The 16,157-nt window shown below is 39.9% G+C and overlaps 1 protein-coding gene across 2 annotated transcripts in view; it reads right to left on the reverse strand.

Moving 5' to 3' along the window:
• limk1a (LIM domain kinase 1a) overlaps positions 1 to 16,157 on the reverse strand; it is a 49,675-nt gene that overhangs the window by 19,661 nt on the left and 13,857 nt on the right. For both annotated transcript variants that reach the window (XM_035680645.1, XM_035680647.1), the window contains one exon: positions 6,298 to 6,436. In XM_035680645.1, coding sequence (XP_035536538.1) covers positions 6,298 to 6,436 — 139 coding nt within the window. The remainder of the gene's footprint in view (positions 1 to 6,297; positions 6,437 to 16,157) is intronic.

Here is a 16,157-nt window from a genome sequence, read left to right on the forward strand (position 1 = left end):
TGCCGGCACTCAGCTCAGAAGTGAAACCCAGCAGTCCACAGCCGTGCCAACAGGGGGGATTTCAGAGGTTGTTGCTTTCGTCAGTGTTTCCACTCTGGAAAGAGGAAATGCTACACAAATTTCAAAAAACACTTTAGTAAAGATCACTGGTCAGGTTGTGACCTCTCTAAATATCAATGTTGATACCTTTCTGTGTAACATTTAGGAGGCTCTGTTGGCAGAAATTAAATATATAATATTCGTAGGTATGATTTCATTAGTGTATAATCACTTGAAAATAAGAGTCTTTGTGTTTTTGTTACCTTAAAATGAACTGTTTTTATCTACAGAGGGAGCGGGTCCTCTTCCACGGAGCCCGCCATGTTTCTACAGTACAGTAGCCCAGGCCAGACAAACTAAACACTGGCTGCAGATAGGGCCTTCTGTGTTTCACGAGGTTTCACGGCCACTGTAGTTTCTCCTACACGCCTTTGAAGGCTGAGCTGTATTACTCCACTAGATACCACTGAATCCTACACACAGGTCCTTAAACATCTCACTGTGAGCAGAAGATCAACATAAAGCCTGAAGCCATCCAGCTGAAGCTCCAGCAGCTGTATTAGTAAACCCCTCTGCATGTGAGCCTGACCTCTGACCTCCCTGACACATTTTATTGACAAGAAAACTCGCCCTTATCCTAAATGTCATCCAAAATAAGTTTCTACACTGTGACAGAGCGCTCTGTTCAGACCAGACTGAACGCTGTGTTCAGCGCCACTGATGAGATCATCAACAGCCGATCCAGTTGCTACAAAAACAATGTCACAACCTGAACAGCAACAACATCTTAACAAATACCATTTCCCAACACTTATTACACATGTGTCTGTATTCACTTAGAGGCAAAATATTCATCAGGCGTTTACAGAAACAACTAGCAGATTCCCACTCAACCACAGAGCTACCTCATACCAGTGGGAGTTGATAAAGTACACTGTAGATCTGGGACTTTCCACTGGTTTGGTGGCCCAAAATATCTAAATTTCTCAATAACCACATATGTGGGACATATGTAATCAAAAGGTCAAGAGACAATTGCAAAAATAAAGAGTTTAACCAAAATCTGTCTCACTGTTGGACTGCTCTGGTTTCATCTCTTAACTTGTGAAAGTATCTTAAGTTAATGAACAGAACCACTACATTATATACTACACATAAAGTGTGCATCTACTGGAAAGACTGGTAAAATGAGTAACACTGTAATTTAACACATTTTAATTTAACATCAAACTTAGTCTCACTGGTAACACTACAATACAGCTGAGCTCAACAAGAAGGATTGCCAAGTAAATTGCCACTTTCCTGAACAGGCATGTGAAAAAAAACATTAACGTTGAATGCTGCAAACAGTACACACAGGGATATATAGTAGGTGATGAGAACTGACAGGGAGACACATGAATCATTAGGTAATGGTTACCTAAAAATGTAAAATGTGTAATCAATATACTGACCACTTTCTTCATGAGTCGTTCATGATTTACTCTGAACCAGCTGCTAACCGGCACAGAGCTTCAGAGCTTTTACTGGTGAGTAATAAGGGATTACTTAGTGAATACCTAACATGATGTATCACTTCACTAGGTCTGGTATGCCACCCCTAATGTCCATGTTTTACTTTGCTTTATGTTTTTCATTTATTATTTGTAAGAAAATGTCTTTTCTCTTCAACCATGAATTTAAAAATACATATGTATATATATAGATCCAACTGAAACAGAAAACAATAGTACACAGGGTTATAAGGGTTCACAGAATGCCAGAAAAATCCCAAACAATACAAAGCACTTGTGATTTCACAGAAACTTCTTGGATTTCACCTTCAAGTGTTTTGCAATCTCAGAAACGAAGAAAGAGAAAAAGAAACAAAGAAAGTACCCAAGACGCCACAATGCCAGTAAGGCTAAATCACAACCACCTGACAAGGAGCTTTTATGTAACATGATGGAAATAAACAAATCAGAAAATTCATGATTGGTAATGTCAAAACAACTGATGGGACAGAAAACAGATATTTTGTGTTGCATAGGTTTTGGGCACTGAAAGAAAAAGTGAATGTTTAAACAGCCTCACAACAAAATCACTGATTCATCATTTCCATGGAAATAGGAGAAGAAAGTTAGGGGTGTGTATACCCCCTTCTAAGATGATCCGATAGGTATCTACATGCATGTGCTTTGATGTATTTTCATAAGGAACAATTCAATGCAATCTGATACAGCTCTTTTATTTTTTATTCTAAATTACAATAAGCCAGTTCTATAAAAGTGACATTGCTTCCTCTCAGATACTTCAGATATATTTTATACAAAACCAGGGAATCCCAAGAAGATCCCAAAAATTTAAGACAAATGTATGATTTCAAAATGACATGTTGTTGTGTTTATTGCTTTTCCAATAAATAATTCAGAATTCTCAACTTTCATTCCTTCTTACAGAATTCAAATGTCTTCCAAACTTTAGATTTTATATTTGATAGTGCACGGTAAATCTTGTTGGCGTTATCGAACCTTGCAATCCACACTGTACTACCATTACTCTTGTTACGAGACCCTTGCGTTGACCTTTTATCTTTCATGAGACGCTGTTAGCAGCAAAGCTTCAGTCAACCAATTCATAACTTTAGAACTGGACCATTGACTCATTCATGGTACGGTCAGATCAATCCGTGTAGGGGTCCGTGTACTGATGTAGTTGCATCTATAACGGTAAAATTGATTTCCGACTTAATGTTTGTGTTTTAGAAAGCTGTGACAGTCACAGATTAGCCTAGGACCTTGACTGGCTCAGCCTTAGATATCACACTCAATCACTCAATCGTTGAATCAAAGCAAGATTGACCCAAGGCCATGGTAATGTCTTGCTGGTCAACCCTGAACTCATGTTCACAGAGCATTGTGGCAGAGATAACGCAATGAGGGTGAGAAACCACGAAACCAGAAACGTCTCCCAAGCTCTGGTCACCCAACAGGCCTAGGTCGATGTCTGGCCCTGCTCCGGTCAGCTGGCTCTTGGCCCTGAGTTGTTTGCAGAAAGGCTGACTGACTCTGAACTGAATGTGGAGAAGGCTGATATTACCACACATTCATCTGTCAGTAGGCGGTGTGATGGAGGGATAGAGTGAAGGAGGGCTGGTACGGGAGGAAATCCAATTACATCAGTTAACTCAGTATTCAGCACATAAATCAGTCTCTGTAAGGGTAGTAAATAACTGAGTAACATCCTCTGCCTGAATTACTAGTTCACTCAAGGCGGATGGTGCTGACAGGAGCTGAAGCTGCAGACACACACCTGTTTGCACATAAACATACACACACCAGCAGGCTCGTACTACACGAACACTCAAACATGCATCTCAAAGTATTTAAGCATTAAAAGAGATATTTCTCAAATGTTCTATTGCACAAATAAGAAATAAATTGTCACAATTGTTGTTGTGTATCATGGTGTTTTTCCCTGTTAGACTTAGTTGTGGGTAATTAATTGTTGTGTTATAAGGTTATAACCGTCAGTAAGAAATAGGGATGGACCAATTATGGGCCTGGCTGATATTCAGCATTTTTCCAATGATCTGTATCCGATGGCCGATAAAATGAAGTGTAAAAAAACTGTATGAAAATTCTCTGTTACTCTAGTATATTGCGTGATAGTTGGAAACAGCAGTCGACAACACAATCCACCCTTGAGGTCCACTTCCTCACCAACAAGGACGAGAAGCTGCAAAAGTGCTCAGAATTATGGAAATCACGAACATCAACAGTTCAGTAATTTGATGAGCAGAGAGCGCTTCAGACAAAGTTCACATCCTGCCTACTTTCTCAATCTCAATCCTGTGAACTAACAAGCAAAAAGACAAACAATGATTAATGAAAATATAACCTCTGGGTGGATAAACACAATAATAAAATAATAATTACTTACACAAACTATTCCAAAACGTAAGGGTTAAAGCAAGGTGCAGCAGTATGGTGGTAGTTACTGTTTCTGTCTGGCTGACCATCAGTTCAATCTTTCTGTCTGCAGACCCTGAGTCATCGCTGCATCATGGAGCTCAAAATGTTTTCACTGCCTGCGACAGAAGCTTTTTCAGGTGCAGTGGCATCAGTGATTTTTTAAAATAGGATTATGTTTCTGCTAATCTGCACAGAGTGACTCTGCAGGACTGGAGTACACTTCTTCTTCTTCCTGGGTGTGGCACAAACGTACGGAGCAATTCAAGCCCTACTGGCTGACCAATCTCAAATTTACTTTAAGTGTAACAGCAGAGACATTCAATCAGTGTATTTGCACTGTAAGAGGAGCAATAAACCAGAGGAGGAGAAAGAAGAGTAGTGCAGCCATCTCTCCACCTAATTCACTTTAGAGTCTCCTACGTGTTTCATTACTGAGATTGCACAGCAAAGGGCAAACTGTCTGGAGGCAGTGTAAATGATAAAATACACACACACGCTCAGAGTTGCAGAGAAAGGCCGAGCCATGAATGATTTCCGTTCATCATGGCCATGACACATGACCTGCCAGAAGCTGCTGGCTGCTGTACCTGACCAGGGGGCAAATGTGTCAAAGAGGATACTTTATGTGCAACGAATGAACTCAGCTTTTTATTCTAACCGGATTCTGCTATCAAAGGACCGGCAACAGTCAGTGAATTATTGATTTAGTTAATAGTGCAGGTTTTGGGTGGCTTTTTATCGCCTCAGCTGGGCACCAAACATATTGTAGCTACCATATGTTTCTTCATTAAAATCATCTAAAAGGAAATTTAAATGTAGGAGTACATTTTGTATCAAATGAGACCTAAAAATGGAAGTTAAATGCTCATAAGTATGCACAATTTAAACACAAATTGAGTTAATTTAAGTTAAATCCCACTTACTTCAAAAAGCACTTTTTTGCAAACATTTTACTGTCAGCCACTAATGACACTTATGAAATGCAAAGGATTACTTATCCTCATATAAGCTTTGTGCAAAGTATACAGGCATTAGTTTTCTAGAATATGAGCCTCACATATTTCCACACACAGTTGACACAGTCTGTATATCATCTGCTGCCGCGGCTGATAATTCTTATTTTACTCACTGTGTGAATACGACAAGGATTATCAAAACCAACTCTGTGAAGTTTACCAGTGATGGATGAGCAGGGAGGAATATGTACTTTATTATACACCCACCAGCTTATGCAAAAAGCTTCCTTTTGCAGGTAGTGAGTATGTAAAACCTGCAGCATGGTCTAGTTGCTCTGGAAAACTCGGAAAAACACACAATAAAAAACGCGGAAGGTCTACAACTACGGGTTATTTTCATTATGAATGAATCTGCTGATCATTCTCTGAATTAACTGATTCATTGTTTTATCTTTAAAATGGCAGAACAGAAAAATGCCCATCACAAATTAATAAAGCCTAAGTTGACGTTAATTGCAAAACATTCAGTATTCAGTTTATTGATTTGGAGAGGTGTGTGTGCCTCTGCAAACTACACCTAAAATGGCCTTGCCTTTGTACTAAGCAGGCAGAAAAGCAAGCCTGTTTTGTGTCAAAAAGAGTGTACAAATTGCTCTGCCCCTCCTAACCACCATTAACACAGCCTCAGCTGCACCTCTTCAAACCACCTCAGCAAAGGTTGGAGCCATTTGGAGCCAGGAGATTACCAAACAGGCACAAAAAATAGACTCCTGGCCGATGAAATTTGCACTTGCATTTGTGCCGGTGCTGAGCTTTGTGCCGGCAGGAAAAAAAGGGCCCCAAGACATATAAAGACAAGATATTTTATTACACCAACATACAGTATTAATTAGTTTCTTCTAGCTTTGGATGTGTGTGATTCCATCACTAATCAACAAATAGACACAACTCTCCTTTGATGCTGTTATCTTGTCTTTTCTATAATGCAGCAGCACTTATCAGCAGAGGCTCAGTCTATTGTTTATCTGCTTTCCGGTGCCGTGACCACATCTATTCTGCACATGAACCTCTCTCCTCTCTTGTGTCACAACAACAGCTCCAACTTTCACTGGTGGTCTGTAAGACAATCTGACTAAGCAGCGAAAGGCATCGGGGTCAGTTACAGGTCTGGCACAGATCCTACGTGCATGTTCGTATGTTGGCACACACAAACCGGTGAGGCTGTAAATGTGTGGACTCAGGTGTGTGTTTGCATGTACAGTATGTGTGTGCTGTAACTTGAGGTTTATCAGCAAACAAAGAACCAGGGAAGTGATGAGAGGTGATTGTCAGTGGATGGATCCTCTTACCATGATGAGGCCGGTGGTGATTGGGTCGTTGCAGCCGTGGCACAACTCCCCAAATTTGGCCCAGTAGTCTTTCTTGCAGAAGAGCCGTCCATCTTTTTCATAATACCAGTGGGACAGCGATGCGCTGCACTCACAACACCTTAAGAGACGGAGAGAGATAAGTGAGCGATTTTAAAATGAATTAACACTTTTTTAATGAGCATTAGAGGATCATGTCATTGCGCTTTTAGATCGACACTGAACATTTGACACATTCAAATCCAGACAACAGAAACAAAAGAGGAAGTCAGAAATATGCAAGTGATGTATGAGACAACAGGATCTTCACGTCATACTGCAACTAATTATTGTATACTTATTAGTCCATTAATTATTGATTCTCTTTATTGTTAAACCTATTATAAATATCAAAATATGTCCCAATAATACAATAATTAACAAAATCATCACATCCTCACTGTTGAAAAGCTGGAGCCAGAAACAATTTGCTTTATAAAAACCTTAATTAACTAATTAATTGTCTTTTAATAAACAGTTTATTTTGTTATTATTTTCAACACTAATAATAACATATTAAAACATTTAGGTGGGAAGAAAAAACAGAAAACAGTGACACAACACCCTCATTCTGCACTAAAAAGTGCACACCAGATGAAGTTGTTTTTGTGTTGACAGAACATTATGTTTTACTGCACTCTTTAAACCATTCTTTAACCGTCCTAATGACACCCTGCGGGGCCCCAAATTATAGTTTTCATGGTGATAATAAGTCCCTTTGTGGATTTATCACTCGCCACCCCAACTGAGGTGGAACCAAATGAGATCACATCAAAACACAAGTATGACTGGGCCTTAAAAAAAACACAGTAATGGCAAACAAAGACACAACAATGCAGCAGCCAAAATCATCGAGCCCACACACCAACAACCCACACGGACATCACTACAAAGCAACTTGTCATGCACAACAACCGCATCCAAACAGCTAACTAATCCATCCTTACACTCATTCCGCATTGACTTGAAAGAGCTAACCAAAGGTAACTATCCACCCTCCTTTAAATAATGCGGGACAAACACTGAATCTGCAGAAGCTATCAATGACTCAGCAGGTGTACATATATCATTGACAAAAAGTAGCTAATGTCTAACGCTAACTAATGGGTATCAGTGCTAACGATAGCAAGCTAGGCTAACTTCCACTTTCTGAGTGAAGGCTAGTTAGCCTAGCTTGCTAGCTTCACTTTCAGGGTTGAATACTAACTTAACATCATGTTGAGTCGTAGCAAATGTTGAGGTTAGAAAAACAGTATAGTTTATATTTGCTTACAGAAAGCAAACTTTTTGAAATCTCAGTTAAGCCTAAATTTAAAACCAAACGTCTGCAGTCCTCCAGGATCAAGCAGCAGCATGATGTTTTTTGCTGTTCTGAAAATGAACCTGTGTGGTTGAGATTATATTTTCCCAGGTTGTATTTATCAATAGCAGCTTTAAAGTCCCTGATTCAATCTACTGTTTGTGCAGACAGTCTGATACTGCGCACCAGCAGACGTGTTCATCTGTCTGGTCGGTCCATCTGTCACCAGAGTTCAATAGCAAGCTGCTCTAAAAAGTCCAGAGTGACGTCAGCCTGATAGACATCAGATGCTGACAGAGTGGAGGAAGGATAACGAAGAGTCGGAGACAGACGGAGGAAGATAATATGGCAACAAAATGCGTGTGTGGAGATCACTTTTAGTACAATGCAAATGACACAGACTGCTGCACATACTTAATGATAAAAAAACAGATGAGTAAAGGTTATTTCCTGGAAAGTGATGATAGATGATGTGAATGACATCTGAAGAAAGAGGATGTTATGATGTAACTCAGACATGTCAGGTAGAGAAACACAGCAGAGTAAAGCAGGTACTCACTTTTCCTACTGATTAGTCTCTATCTGTGAATTTTCATTATAACTTTAGTTTGTAAACATTATGTCTTCATGTATTTGTTTATGTGGTTAAGTAGGTAGATTTAGGTCTGCATGTGGCCATAAATCAAAATCTGTGCTAATCCCTTCGGTTAAAGCATTTTCTGTATGTGTGCGTGCTTGCAGGCGTGTATGTGCTTGTTTGTAATCTGTACAAATCTCTGTGTCTAAAGGCCATGACTAAGTGAGTGTCTCCACTCCTTCCCAGTGGAGCTTTCCTCCCATCAGCCAGCCGTCTGGCCTCGTCCCTGCTCAGGGAAGCTTAAATCCAGGCCGGTTTGCTCTGAAAATGTGCACGGCTTAACAGGCTGGAGCAGAATAATTTACTTTGTCCTCATCCCAATTTCCTGCTATTTACATTTTGTATGATTCAAATTTCTTCTGTGCTGTCGTAAAGGTTTGGCTTGTTGAAGAAACCAAAGAGGAATCAGTTTTTTTACGATCTTCATCAATATTAATTTATTTACTCTCGGACTTCTCTCTAAATCGGCCATTGGTCTCGCCAAATATTCTAGTTGGTCTCAATGGAGTCCATCAAGTAACTTTCTCCTTCAGAACAAAACCATTGATCAAACACTCTCGTTCAGAAAACGGGTTTTGGTTTAATTCCAAATCCATCTAGAATGGGCACTGACATTGGCCGCCTGGTAACCATGGTTACCTTGTTGCCTAACTATGGGTACCAGGCGGCCAATCAATGTCACTTGCAATCGTAGGTCCGGATGCCAAAACTCATCTTAATTGGCAATAGAAAAAGATTCTTTTTTTTCTGTCTTGGTTTGGATTCGAACCTGTTTAGACTCTTTCTCGACTAGTTCTTGTCTCTGTATTGGACTCAAAGGTGGTCTTGACTGCAGCTCATTTGTGAGGATTTGCCGCTTTTCTTTGTCTTATTTGACAGTACATTAAATATAATTTGTTTTCTATCGTTTGGGACTGGGGGTTAGACAAAACAGGACACTGGAAGACGTCACCTCGAGAAAATGATCATCAGATTAATCAATGTGTAGCAGAATTGTTCTGCAAAGACTTAAATCTGACCCAAATCTGTGCAGCTATGTCTCCCCTTCCTGTCCTATTTGTGGCTGGTTGGTACAGTAACAACTAGTGAAGGACGCATTAATATATTCAGCAGAAACAGCAACTCTCCATGACTTTGCCCCTAGGTCTTGCACCTACTGCACACACACAACTACGCACATGCACACACATATAACCTTGCAGCACATACAGACACACATACAATTTATTTATTAGACAGACACACCCACTCTTCCCGGCATCTGCATGCAGCGCTCCACTGTAGCTCAGCAGATTGTAGCAGAGCTGCTTCAGTATGCAGCATGTTTGGGTGAGCAGGGGGGAGGAGGAGACTTGGAAGTGGGTCAAGGCTTTCAGAAGACGTCTGCAGCACCGAGCCAGGAGCTACTCAGCTGTCTTGGCTCTCTGCCGCTCAATAACTGCCTTTCAATGCATACACACACACACACATACATCCTGCAAACCCCTGCTGGGGCAAAGTCATACCTGGGGAGGGCACAGACAGGATTTTAAGTTTTAAGGTTGAGTTCCTGCATAGTTAAACCGGAGCAGAGCTGGGAGTGGCAGCAGAGTATTAAAGATATGAGTGAATACATTAGTGACTCCCAGATGGAGATGGCAAATTTCTGCCTTGAGGACAAGAATCTTATTTCAGAGGTGGAGGAGGCAGGCAGCGACGCTCGGTTACAACTAAAGACTTCCAGGAATTAAAAACCCACCATAATAGTAAAAAATATAATGCTTTTTCGAGTTAGTGTGTTAAAGTGGGCTCACATTAGTGCATTTATGTGTGACAGTGTTTCTGTGTGCATCGGCACGGAAGAATAAGAGGATTATCAGTGTGAAAGACTCAGAGAGAGTCTTTGCCCACTCTGCTATGATGCTCCGAAAAACCAGAAAATGAAAAGCTTAGCAGTCTCTTTCACCTTACTGCGGAAACAATAAAGCACACTGTGACATAAAACACTGTGAATAAATATTGCATGCCCTTTAGGAAAGCAATCAATAATGACGTTCAAGGTCAGAGAAAGAAATGAGATTTAGAAAATCTGTGATAGAGTATTTGAAAAGACTAATATCAGACAAAAAGACAATAAAGACTAAATGACGTTTGATTGATTTAAAACAGGCAGAGGACATAGGAAAGTGATAAATAACTCCCATGAACAAGTGAAAGGGGACAGAGCAGATTTTAGACACCATGAAACCCAGCTGGATTCCCCCAGGGTCAGAAAACAACCACTGACAGTAAATCTGCAACGGCCCCCCCTTCTGCTCTAATCCCTGATGGCATTATCTAAAAGTGTCTGGGAGAGTAATAAATTCCTTTTCGAGGTCAAAAGGAGGCAGCCTCTCCCTGGCCTCTCACCTTCCTCTGTCTGTGTTCACCAACATTTGACTCCACTACTGTCTCCACTACTTACTTAAGTGTCTGTCTGCCACCTGCAAAGACTAGTTTTCATACTCTCTCTAAAAATATTTTATCTTCAAGGTCAGCCTGAGGGTCGGGACCCCTCCAAGGGTTCACGAGATATTGTAAAAACACAGTCATAGTAGAGAAAGGTGACCATATTTGCAAACCTCCAAACAGGGACCCTGCAGCCTATCGCATGTTCATGGACATGCACATCTACACACTTATGCAGGAACCATGGGTGTTTTCATCAGGATGGGGGACAATTATTTCAGTGCTTAGCAAACCCACCGAGCATCTACATCCCCATGGACGCCATGAATGCATAATTCGTTACTGGGTATTTTTTTATTAATGGTTAGCATACTAACCATTAATAAACTGACAGCTTCTGGAAACTGTTTGCCGATATAATAAATCAGGTGAGAAGTAGGATTGTTTCTCCACAAGGTTTAGTTCTATCTTTTTTGAAGCCCTTGGAGCTGCCCCCCTACTAGCCATTAGAAAGGCTTTTAAGACGCTGCAGACATTGGCTTCACTTCACAGATCTGGAAGTCCACTAATTATATACTGTCAATGATTAGCACTTAGCGAAAGTTAGCAAATGCTAATCTAAACCAAAGAACTGGACAAATTAAACTTCTGTGATGAAAAGGAATACAATTCATCCTCTGTGGACCATGAATGCCTCTAAAAGACTTTTTAGCAATTCAAAAAAATAAAATAGTTTCATATTCAATATTTCAGACAGGATAAAAGCCCCTAGAGCCACAGCAGCTTAAATTCAAACACGTATTTCTCTAACATTTTTTCTAATCATAGCTTTTTTCTTGTCAATAATTAGCCTTTTCAAAAAAAATCTTAAAATGAAAAATGAGAATTACTTTTACAACATAGTGTGACAATGAGACGTCGGAAGTAGAAAAACAAATAAATAAACAACAAAAACCCATACATTAAAATCAGTGTTAGGATTACATATAAACTAATTTACATATGTATAAGTGTGTGTGTGTAGGATTAAATGATGGTATGCCAGATGAATTATCCATGTGCTGCTCTTTGGTAGTCCGCTATTATTCATATTTATTATTCCCAGAGAGATTATCTCACTGGACAGTTTCATGATGTAATATGTTTTTGAATGACTGTGCAACCTGTTTATCATGCTGGCAGTCCGACCCGGGTCAATACCTGACATGATTAATTTGTCCCCAGTTGAAAAGCTAAAGTTGAATGAGAAAACCATCCGGTCTGAACGAATGAATGGAATTAAATTCCCTGTGAGACCGAAGTGCTGAAGTATGTAAATATACCGAACGAGAAATGATGACTCACAGGTGGCTTAACAAATGAGAAAAAAGTCCCATCTGTATTAACATACCGTGTGTAACCTTGCACTATATACAAGAGACACATAAAACGATATCACACTTGGTTTGTTGGTTTAAAATAAAGCTCAAACAAGGAGTCAATCAACAGAAAATTAATCTGTTTTGATAATTGATTCACATTTTCAATCATAGTTAACTGTAGCAGCTATTTTCTGCTCCATGTATTCACACTATAGTACACTTCTGAGCTACGGCTGCAGCTCACAATTATTATTTTTTTAGTATCCAATAATCTTGCAGTAATTTTTACGATTAATCGATTGTTAATAAAAATATAAAATACAGAAAAAGGCCCATCACAACTGCCCAGAGACACTTAAATGTCAGTGTAAATGCTGTTAAATGCAAATATACTTAATTTACATGATATTTGACAGAAACCAAAGGATATTTGGCTTTTTTTTTTTTACTATTTTTTCTTGAAGAAACGACTGAAATGTTTATCATGAATAGTTACAGATTATTTTTGTTGAATAAACAATTGATTGATAAACTATAATCATTGCAGCTTATGTATTTTATTTATTCTCTGATTTCAGTGTGACTCCTTTTAAGATGAGCCCTTGAACGCCTCGCAGTGAAATAAAACCAAACCTCCTTGCTGACCATCCAGCTCTGGTCACCATTATTAAGTTGAGTGTGTGTGTGTGTGTGTGAGAGAGAGAGAGCCTGGGTCTGTGTGTGTGTTTGTGAGTGTGAGTGTGTGTGTACACATACCCACAGGTCATTAAATGACGTGTGGGCTGACACTGCTACAGGAAGAAGAGGCAGTCAAAAGGAAACCGTGTGTGTGTTCTGGTGGAGGTGTGGGCAGGTTCATTTGACAGATGCAAAGCTGAAAGATTTACGAGGAGCCACACCTCTCAAACACGCACACACATACGCACACAGATGCAAACGTGTGCATCTCCATTAATTATTAAATCTTCAATCATCTGCGTCAAGCTCAAACAGACATCCATCTCCTTTCTATCTGCAAAGACAGCAGAAACGCTTATAAGTACTTCTGATCAATAAGCCAATACACTGGTCTGCCCAGCCTTAAAGTAAAATCAGGAGGTTTAGACAATTAACGTCAAACGTATTGAGTTTTAAACAAATGTGTCTACGGCATGAAAAAAGTGCTCAGCTGTCGTAACTGCACTTGCAGGCTAAGCTGAAATCCTCACAGACAAAGAGAGAATACAACCTCTGGGAAAGAGACGAGGGGGTTGTGGGTAAGAGGGGTGCACACACACACACACACAACACACACACACACACACACACACACCACACACACACACACACACACACACACACAGTGAAAGTCGAGCTGAGGAAATGGCAGACATGTCTGGGGGAGACCCCTCTCTTTCCCCCTCACAGGAGACATAAATAGACAAGAGATTCCTGGTCCAGTGCCAAGATTTCCACTGTTAATATTTTCCCCAAAACCTGAAGGATTTCCCACACGGAGTCATGAGCGTACCTGTGTGACGTTGCTGCACCCTACCAAACAAATCCCCCTAATTGATAAGATTGATTTGTCTAAATTTTGTTACAATGAACGCTCACACATTAACACACACGTTCAAGGACACATTCATCCCATTCCCACGCGCCCCCTTTTTGTCTCCCCTATTTTATCACCTCTCTTCCCCTCCCTCCTCTTTCTCCATGGCAACAAAGAATGCCATAGCAATGATGTCACCTCTCGCATAAAAACAGAGGCATTACCTCATCTCCTCATGCTAACCCCCCCAGTCGCTCTCTATTGGGGGTTCCCGTCACCTTGACAAACACAGGCTCAGCAGCATTTACGCCGGCTTTAACCCCAGTATTTGTTTTTTTTGCTACACTTAAAAAGACCTGAAGCACAGTGGAGGAAAAGCAAGTGAAGCATTTTAAACAGCGGCTGTAATTGCGCCCTCTATAGATTTGGCTCTGCACCGACTGCTGAACAAAATGCTTCAGACTGTGGAAGACAATCTCTTTATTTGTGGCCCGGTGGTCTATTGAGCCGGTAAACAGGAGCCCTGGCAGACTGTGAGTAAATGATGTGCACGGCAGCAGTTTCCTTTGTGACTGTTAAGCCGCCCTGACTGACAGTCAGACTGGGGCCGTCTCACTTGTTCCACTGCGGGGAAGTGATAAAAGGTTCCAGCGAGCTCTGGGAACCATGATGGGTGTTGTTCAACAGGATTCAGGAGAGACAGCAGAGCTTCTATTTATTATCAGATCTCTTTTCTTTAATAGTTTGGAGTGAGTCTGTTTCTCCAACAGCTTAAACACAAACAGAGGATACTAATACAGGAAGTTAACGCAGTGGTGGGTGAAAATGTTGCACCGGTGATTAGGATTGGGATTCAAGAATCAAATAAAAACTAAAAAAACTGGAATTCAATAAGAAACTGGGCTTTTTATTTCTGAAAACAAAGTTTGGAGTTGTTGTGCTTCAGTCTCAAGTAGTTAAAATGTTCAAGCTACAGTATGTTGGATTGTTTTTGTTGTTTTGTTACAGGCATTCATTGTGTACCAATCACCAGTAACTGATTCTGTGTAATTCTAACTCATCTGGAACGAGTCTATTGAAATATGTAAGGCCTATCAGACATCAAAACACCGGCCTGCAAAGTTATCATGGTAGCAACTATCTTCATCATTCATCATGATGATCTGGAGGTAAACAGTAGAAATATAGCGTTCATGTTCCATAATAACAATAATTCAATAAAATAATGGAGTGCAGGCAGTTTTTTGTATGAGACAGTGTTTTAAAGGTTCTGAACGCTGACAAAGGCTTCATACTTTCTATGAAATCACCAAGGTCAAATATAAAAGTGACAGCACTCACAAAATAGAGAGAAAACGAGGGCGTTAATCTTCCTTTCTGTAATCACACGGAGGGTTTAAGTCTGGAGCGCGACCAAATCGAATTTTCAAAGTGATTAAAGTATTGTAGTGAGAGCCAAAGGTTGGAGCTCGGGAACAGGTGATTAATCAAAATGCACCAACACACAGGACGACTCCTTTTTCCTCTCTGCAAATGTTATCAGCAGGTTTGAACCCTGGGACGTTACAGCGAGGAGGAAGAGGAGTTCGTGTTGCAAGCTTCAATCAAGCTACAGTTTAAAAAAGAACATTTTAATGCAATAATGACAGGAGGTGCTTCGACACTGCTGAAGAGATCAAATATTGAACCCATATCAAAGTTTATGTGACGGACTTGGAGGTGACACAACAACAACAGACCTCTTTGTCTTAATAACTTCAATCTTTACTGATTGTATTTGTGTATTTCTTATTTAGATCTGTATTTCTCTGTATTTGTATCCGTACTCTCAATGGACGGGGCTTAACCAAAAAGTGGGCGTCACTAACTGGAAGTTGTTCAGTTAAGGCTGAAATTGATATGAGTTAATCAGAAGTTTCTATATTTATTATATAACTACAGAACAGCCTCAGAATTTAGCTTCAGACCAATGTTTCATCACAGGAGTACGAGAAATATTTACAGAACAAACCCTTATTTAAAAAATAAAGGTTGCTATAATTACAAGCACAGATACTTGTAATAAGTACAATATCTGTCTGTATTCATCAATCCAAAATAGTGTGTTCTGTACAAAGACTGTTGAACACATTTTATATTGAATTTTAATTTTTCATATTTGTTTTACATGATTCAATGATTGGGTGATCACACTGTAAAAAGAGTCAAAATAACAAATGCAATATCAATGAATACAGTATGCATAAATAAAAATAAATATGTGTGGCCAATTTTTATTTATGTACAAACTTACATATGTAAGTAATATAAGTCTGTATAGGCACAATGACCTTTCTGGGTTATTTGGAGTAAAAGAAAGAAAAGTAGACAACCAATGAGATAAACAAAAGAGGTTTCCCTTTTGACAGCCTGGTTGTGCTTGATAACACACTTATCAGCTTTGCGCCACACACACATACACACAGACACACACACAGACATACACACACACACACACACACACACAGATCAAAGAACATTTCCAAATGCAGCTGTTTAAAGGAT

Source organism: Morone saxatilis, unplaced genomic scaffold, assembly GCF_004916995.1.
Source record: "Morone saxatilis isolate NCDOM2014 unplaced genomic scaffold, NCSU_SB_2.0 Contig8, whole genome shotgun sequence".
NCBI lineage: Eukaryota > Metazoa > Chordata > Actinopteri > Moronidae > Morone > Morone saxatilis.